We start from the raw sequence: 6543 nt of genomic DNA, 5'->3' as shown, positions 1-6543 counted from the left end.
CTCTGATGCCTAGAGAAGAATAGGAAAAGGCTACCCTCCCCCCTTTCTCGCTCCCTGCCCACCGGTCTTGCTTTTGCAAGTGGAAAGCAATGTCAGGCCCCACGCAATCCCTTTTGCAAAGCGGGAGAGAGAGAGAGAGGTGTGTGTGTGTGTGTGTGTGTGGGTGTGTGTGTGTGTGTGTGTGGTGTGTGTCGTGTGTGGTGTGTGTGTGGGGGGGTGTGTGTTTGTGTGTGTGGTGTGTAGCGAAGAGGATTGGGGGTGGGATTCCATGACGTTAGCGGCTCCGCCTCCCGGTATATATAAGGGGCGCTTGGCGCGCAACGACCCCAAGCAGCAGCTTTGAAGCCTGAGCAACCGAACTCGGTAGCCCCAACCCAACTCGGCTGAACTCAGCCTCGCGGAATCCTAACCGAGATTTTCCGCGCCCTGGGCTTGCAACAGCTCCTCGGTAAGCCTTGAAGGCCGACACGTGTGTCGGAGGGGACGAGCGAGGGTCTGGGCATACCTAGGATTCTCTGGCAACCATGGCATGCAGTTGCATCAACGCGGCCGTGACCTGTTGCAGGCGAGACCCCAGTCCTGGGAGCCAAGGCTCCCATTTGCATCTCAGCCCCAGACCTTTTCTAGATGAGAGCATAAGAAACTGGGAGCTGAGTCGGGGGGCATAAGGCGGAACCCCTCTTCTCGGGTGCTAGCAATTTCGGGCTGCTCAGGGGCCCCTCTCGCGGGGGGTGGGTATCTCCTTATCTTCAGATGTCGAAGCCCCGCCTCACTGTTGATGCTTGCTGGTCAGCCTTGCGGGGCGGGAGGAAGTGGGGGAGCATTTGCTTACTCCCCTGGGCGACGGCAGTGCCAGTTACAGTGTGGGCTTGGATATGAGGGATGGAACTGAGTCGGTGCTCACTTTTGATCTGTGGCCGAGATTGGTCTCCCCTCTCTCCGGGGGATCTAGGAACCATGCTTATTTGAAGCCCTGGGGGTGAGCCCCGGAAAGGAATGTGGATATTGGGTGCTAGAAGGAGGTTCTCCCCAGAGTTGCTGGCCCCTCCTGGGTTGAGTTCTGTTTAATTCCTAAAGAGCCACAGGGCAGGGGACGGAGGCAAATGAGCTTCCCTAGCTCCTGGGTTGGGGTCTAGGATAAGCTCTATAGTTTCCCCGCCAAAGAAAGAAGAGACTGATATTGATTGAGCACCTACAAGGTGCCAGACCACTGAAGGATGGGGAATTTCACGTGCCTTTTCTGAAATTGTCCTTTCACAAACCTGTGAGGTATTGTTATTCCTACTTGCAAATGAAGAAACTGAGGTTAGAGGAAGAGTGACTTGCCTTTGTCCCCTCAACATCCTCCTCCCCTCCCCCACAATTCTTTTACTTGGTGGCATGGGTATTGTAATTCACTCTCAGAGCTTAGGGATAATGAGCCCTATTGAAGGTCTTTTGTCTTGTTTTTCACCAGATCCTTCCTAGCATCCTCTTCAATTCCAGCTAGAATGCTGTGGCAGGCGCTTTGCAGATTTGGTCAAAAGCTGGTACGCAGACGTACGCTGGAGCCAGGCATGGCTGAGACTCGCCTTGCCAGATGCCTGAGCACTCTGGATTTAGTGGCCCTAGGTGTGGGCAGCACTTTGGGTGCAGGCGTGTATGTCTTGGCTGGTGAGGTGGCCAAAGATAAAGCAGGACCATCCATTGTGATCTGCTTTTTGGTGGCCGCCCTATCTTCTATGTTGGCTGGGCTGTGCTATGCGGAGTTTGGTGCTCGGGTGCCCCGTTCTGGTTCTGCATATCTCTACAGCTATGTCACTGTGGGTGAACTCTGGGCCTTCACCACTGGCTGGAACCTCATCCTCTCCTATGTCATCGGTGAGATGGTGGGGCAGGGGGGCACTTACGCAGCCAGTGAAGGGGCTTGGAGTCAGGAAATCTGGGTGGAATGGTGAAGCGAGATATTCATCATTCACAGGAATTAAATATTCATAAATGCGTGTATTTGTTGGGGGGGCTGGGTGGGTTGAAGGTATGGAGAAATTGTTCGTTCTACCTACCTCTGTCCTGGCTTCCTTAATTGGCTGGTTTTGGTTCTTAAAAGGTAAGAATAGGTGAAAATAGCAGGGTTCTTATGACACTGGTCTGGGAGAGGGAGGAAAGGAGATGAGAGAGGAAGGTTGACCCCGTATTTCTCCCTCTGCTCCATTAGGTACAGCCAGTGTGGCCCGGGCCTGGAGCTCAGCTTTTGACAACCTGATTGGGAACCACATCTCTCAGACCCTGCAGGGGAGCATCTCACTGCATGTTCCCCGTGTCCTCGCAGAATATCCAGATTTTTTTGCTATGGGCCTTGTGTTGTTGCTCACTGGTGAGACAAGGGACAGGGACAGTGACCAGGGTGGGGCTAGTGGGGACTAGGCTTGGGAGCTTGTGGAGGTGGTAGCTGTGAGAAAGAAGAGAAACTGGGGAGTAAAGGTCTGCATCTAGAGGCAGGGAAACAGAGCTGGGACTGAGGCCTTTCTTAAAGTCCTGAATGCCTCTTTCCCACAGGATTGCTGGCTCTGGGGGCTAGTGAGTCAGCCCTAGTTACCAAGGTGTTCACGGTGGTGAATCTTTTAGTTCTTGGTTTTGTCATCATCTCTGGCTTCGTTAAGGGAGATCTGCACAATTGGAAGCTCACAGAAGAGGACTACAAACTGGCCGTGGCCGGACTCAATGACACTTCTAGGTTAGGAGAGGAGATACAGAGCTGGGAGCATGGTGGAGAGCAGGGGATCTGCACTGAGGGTTTCTGGTGGGGGTGGGGCTGGGGGTGGGGATGGGAACCTAGGCCTTGAAGACCCAGCTGAGTAGCTGGGCTTCAGAGAAAAAGAACAGTTGGCTGAACATGCCCTTACCTTTTCTGTCTCTTCTTTCACTTTAGCTTGGGCCCTCTGGGCTCTGGAGGGTTTGTGCCTTTTGGCTTCGAGGGGATTCTCCGTGGAGCAGCGACCTGTTTCTACGCATTCGTTGGTTTTGACTGTATTGCTACCACTGGTAATAGTCATTCCATTCCATTGGGGCTTGTGCACCTTGTTGTGCTCAGGTGGTGTTGTGGGTTGGGGGAAGGGTAGAGAACCAAGCCTGCTTCTCTGATTCAGACCTTGTGCCCCTTCCTGCAGGGGAAGAGGCCCAGAATCCTCAGCGTTCCATCCCCACAGGCATTGTGATTTCACTCTTCGTCTGTTTTTTGGCCTATTTTGGGATCTCTTCGGCGCTCACGCTCATGATGCCTTACTACCAGCTTCAACCCAAGAGTCCCTTGCCTGAGGCCTTTCTCTATACTGGGTGGGCCCCAGCCCGCTATGTTGTAGCCATTGGATCCCTCTGTGCTCTCTCTACCAGGTCAGTGTCAAATGTTTGTTCTCCTCTGCTGCCAGAGTCTCAGGTGATAGTGTTCCATACCAGAGACTACCCCTAAAAAGGCCCTTGCATGCCTGCCTGCATGAGAATTTGCTTCAGTCGTGTCCAACTGTCTGTGACCCTATGGACTGAAGCCTGCCAGGCTCCTTTGTCCATGAGATGTCCCAGGCAAGAATGCTGGAGTGGGTTGCCATGCCCTCCTGTAGGGTATCTTCCCAACCCAGGGATCAAACTTGCGTCTCCTACATTGGCAGGTGGGTTCTTTACCACTAGCACCACCTGGGAAGCCCTAAAAGGCCCTTTAGAAGCCCTTAAAAGGCCTGTGAGCAGAAAGCGGAGGCTCCTTAAGCTCACATTTTGGAGGAAAGAGATACCCGGTCAACACTGCTCTGGGCATTCTTCTCTCCAGCCTCTTGGGCTCTATGTTCCCCATGCCTCGAGTGATCTATGCGATGGCGGAGGATGGCCTCCTGTTTCGTGGCCTTGCCCGGATCCACACCAGCACACACACTCCCATCGTGGCCACTGTGGTCTCTGGCATTATTGCAGGTGAAAACTCTTTGCCATTCCCTTTGTTATTTCACCAACTCCCTTCACTTTGCTCTTGCCTTAGCTCATGTTTTCTGCCCATCAATTTCAGCATTCATGGCATTCCTCTTTGAACTCACTGATCTGGTGGACCTCATGTCAATTGGGACCCTGCTTGCTTATTCCCTGGTGGCTACTTGTGTTCTTATCCTCAGGTGAGGCTCCTTTCCTCTGCATACTGTCGTTTGGGTTTTAATTCTTAGATGAGGAGTGATAGGGATCTGCTTCTCTTCCCCCCTCTCTGCCTTCATCATTCTGACTCTCCTCGAGGAATATGGCTATCCCTCCCTGCCAAAAAATGCGACTACCCTTAGTGGTGATGAGGAAGGTTAACCTGCCTGGGAGAAGATGGTTAAGGGTTGTTTTTAATACTCCCATCTTCCTCTTGCCTCAGGTATCAGCCTGACCGGGAGATGAGGAATGAGGAAGATGAAGTGGAGTTGCAGGAGGAGAAGATCCCTGAAGCAGAGAAACTGACCCTACAGGGACTATTTTGTCCATTCAACTCCATCCCCACTCCAGTCTCTGGCCAAGTTGTCTATGTTTGTTCCTCACTGCTTGGTGAGCATTGGAATTTTTCTCTTGAGTCAGCATGATGTGAACTGGAGAGAGGGTGGCTCTCCTTGGAATGGGGTGCCTAATGTTTTAACATATTGCTCTCAAGAACTGGTTTTGATGCTTTTCAACTTGACTCTTGAAGCTCTGCTGCTGAGTGTCCTTTGCCTAGTACTGGCCCAGTGGTCCATTCCACTGCTTTCTGGAGACCCAGTGTGGATTGCAGTGGTTGTGCTGCTCCTGATGCTCATTGCTGGGATCACTGGAGTCATCTGGAGACAGCCACAGAGCTCCGCTGAACTTCACTTTAAGGTAAATGACCTCTTCTTTCCCCGCAACTAACCCATGTTGGAAGAATAGGTTCTAGAAACCTCACAGTCTCACATATTCTTTCACTGGACAAGAAGGGAAAGATATAGGAGATACCTAGGCCGAAACATCTTATCTGATGCTTATTTCTTTCCTGTTCCATTCCCCAGACTCTGCATATTCTTGAGTCCCATATGAGGTACACTACATGAGCAGGCACTGAAACACATAGCCTGAGTAGGAGTCAGACTCTCCCTTTCCTGGTTAAAAAAGGTTAGGAATCTCGTCTATCTTACCTCGTGGTCTGTACAAAGATTTTGCTTTGTTCCCAGGTACCTGCTTTGCCCTTTCTTCCACTAATGAGCATCTTTGTGAATATTTACCTTATGATGCAGATGACAGCTGGCACCTGGGCCCGATTTGGGGTCTGGATGCTGATTGGTAGGTATTCTTGGGAAGAGTAGGCCTCTTGGGTCCTATCCCACCTCCTTTCTTTCTTGGTCTCAAGTAGGAGTCATATTAAGCCTTTGCAGACCACTATTTCTCTACCTCACAGCTACCTTTTCCCACTAGGATTTGCTATCTACTTCGGCTATGGGATGCGGCACAGCCTGGAAGAGGTTAAGAGTGACCAACCCTCACTCAAGTCTAGGGCCAGAACTGTAGATTTGGACCTCAGCAGTGCCTGTGTGCATTCGATTTGACATCATCACACCTGAATGCTGTCTGGTCTCCCTGCACAATAATGGAGTGTACTCCTGACCACACTGAGCTAGGCTTCCCATGGGATGTTGGTGGGGGAACACAGACAGAGCTCTGTATTTATTGTGGAGTCAAGGATGTGTCTTTGCTGTTTCTCATCTTTTTTTTTTTTTTTCATTCGTTTACTTTTTAATTGTATCTGTAGTTGCTTAACCAGCTTTTAAAAAATTATTATTAAAAGAAACTAGAAAAAGAATCTATGTTTTGTTCTTTGTTTGCTAGAGGTGATGTGGAGCCTGACTTTCAGTGTGGAGAACTTCAGATAAGTCTTTTGTTTGCTCTGTCAGCACAAAAGTATCTGCTATGCCTGTGTGTGCTGCTTATTGGCTTGGGGTTTGAGTAGGATGGTGTAAGTAGCATCAAGTCTAATCACACTTCAGGGAACAAACTTGAGATATACTTTCCCCTTGCTACACTAAAGGTTAGTTTGTAAATAAGTAGGCAACAACACTCATCTCTGGGATTTGGGGGTGGACTCTCATCTCAACATTGGCATTGGTCAAGGCCAACACTGAGACCATTGTCTTCTGTTCCACTCCTTCTAGTTGGACCAGTCCCAGACTCCTGTGACTGCCTGGACAACAGAAATTTTGGCTGGGGTGTTTGGTACTTCTGGGAAGAAGAGGGGACAGCAGGAGAGAGTGGGTAAAGGACTATGTATATGTTATAGATACTTGTTGTAAGGAAACAGGTTAGAGCTGCTCAGACCAAGAACTATTCATTCATCCATTTACTCAACAACCATATGAGGAGCTCCTATAAAATGCTAGGCCCTGTGCTGGGTGCTGAGGATACAAACATGAATAAGACATAGTCCTTGCTCTCAAGGAACTCATCATTTAGTGGTGGAGACAAGCAGGTCAGCAGGAAACAGTGTGATTTGTCCCAGGGTAGAGGTAAGTGCTGAGTGCTGCAGAAGCATGGAAAAGGATGCATTTGACT

The 6543-nt window shown here is 50.3% G+C and overlaps 1 protein-coding gene across 1 annotated transcript; it reads left to right on the top strand.

Moving 5' to 3' along the window:
* Positions 1 to 287: 287 nt before the first annotated feature.
* SLC7A3 (solute carrier family 7 member 3) lies at positions 288 to 5797 on the top strand. Its single transcript, XM_027534818.1, has 12 exons — positions 288 to 448; positions 1457 to 1860; positions 2195 to 2353; positions 2536 to 2713; positions 2909 to 3021; positions 3147 to 3369; positions 3797 to 3936; positions 4028 to 4130; positions 4370 to 4536; positions 4676 to 4842; positions 5172 to 5280; positions 5413 to 5797. Exons 2-12 carry the CDS (start codon positions 1491 to 1493, stop codon positions 5541 to 5543), a joined length of 1860 nt encoding a protein of 619 aa, XP_027390619.1. The 5' UTR covers positions 288 to 448; positions 1457 to 1490; the 3' UTR covers positions 5544 to 5797.
* The last annotated feature ends 746 nt before the right edge of the window (positions 5798 to 6543 follow it).

Source organism: Bos indicus x Bos taurus, chromosome X (genome assembly GCF_003369695.1).
Source record: "Bos indicus x Bos taurus breed Angus x Brahman F1 hybrid chromosome X, Bos_hybrid_MaternalHap_v2.0, whole genome shotgun sequence".
Taxonomy (NCBI): domain Eukaryota; kingdom Metazoa; phylum Chordata; class Mammalia; order Artiodactyla; family Bovidae; genus Bos; species Bos indicus x Bos taurus.
This window is presented reverse-complemented; position numbering and strand designations above follow the sequence as displayed.

Excerpts from the sequence above, each read along its gene's own strand:
- SLC7A3 (XM_027534818.1), top strand. The coding sequence starts at position 1,491 with ATGCTGTGGCAGGCGCTTTGCAGATTTGGTCAAAAGCTGGTACGCAGA. Across the intron at positions 4,843-5,171 it reads CCGCTGAACTTCACTTTAAG|GTACCTGCTTTGCCCTTTCT; the intron begins GTAAATGACCTC and ends CTTTGTTCCCAG. Across the intron at positions 5,281-5,412 it reads TGGGGTCTGGATGCTGATTG|GATTTGCTATCTACTTCGGC; the intron begins GTAGGTATTCTT and ends TTTTCCCACTAG.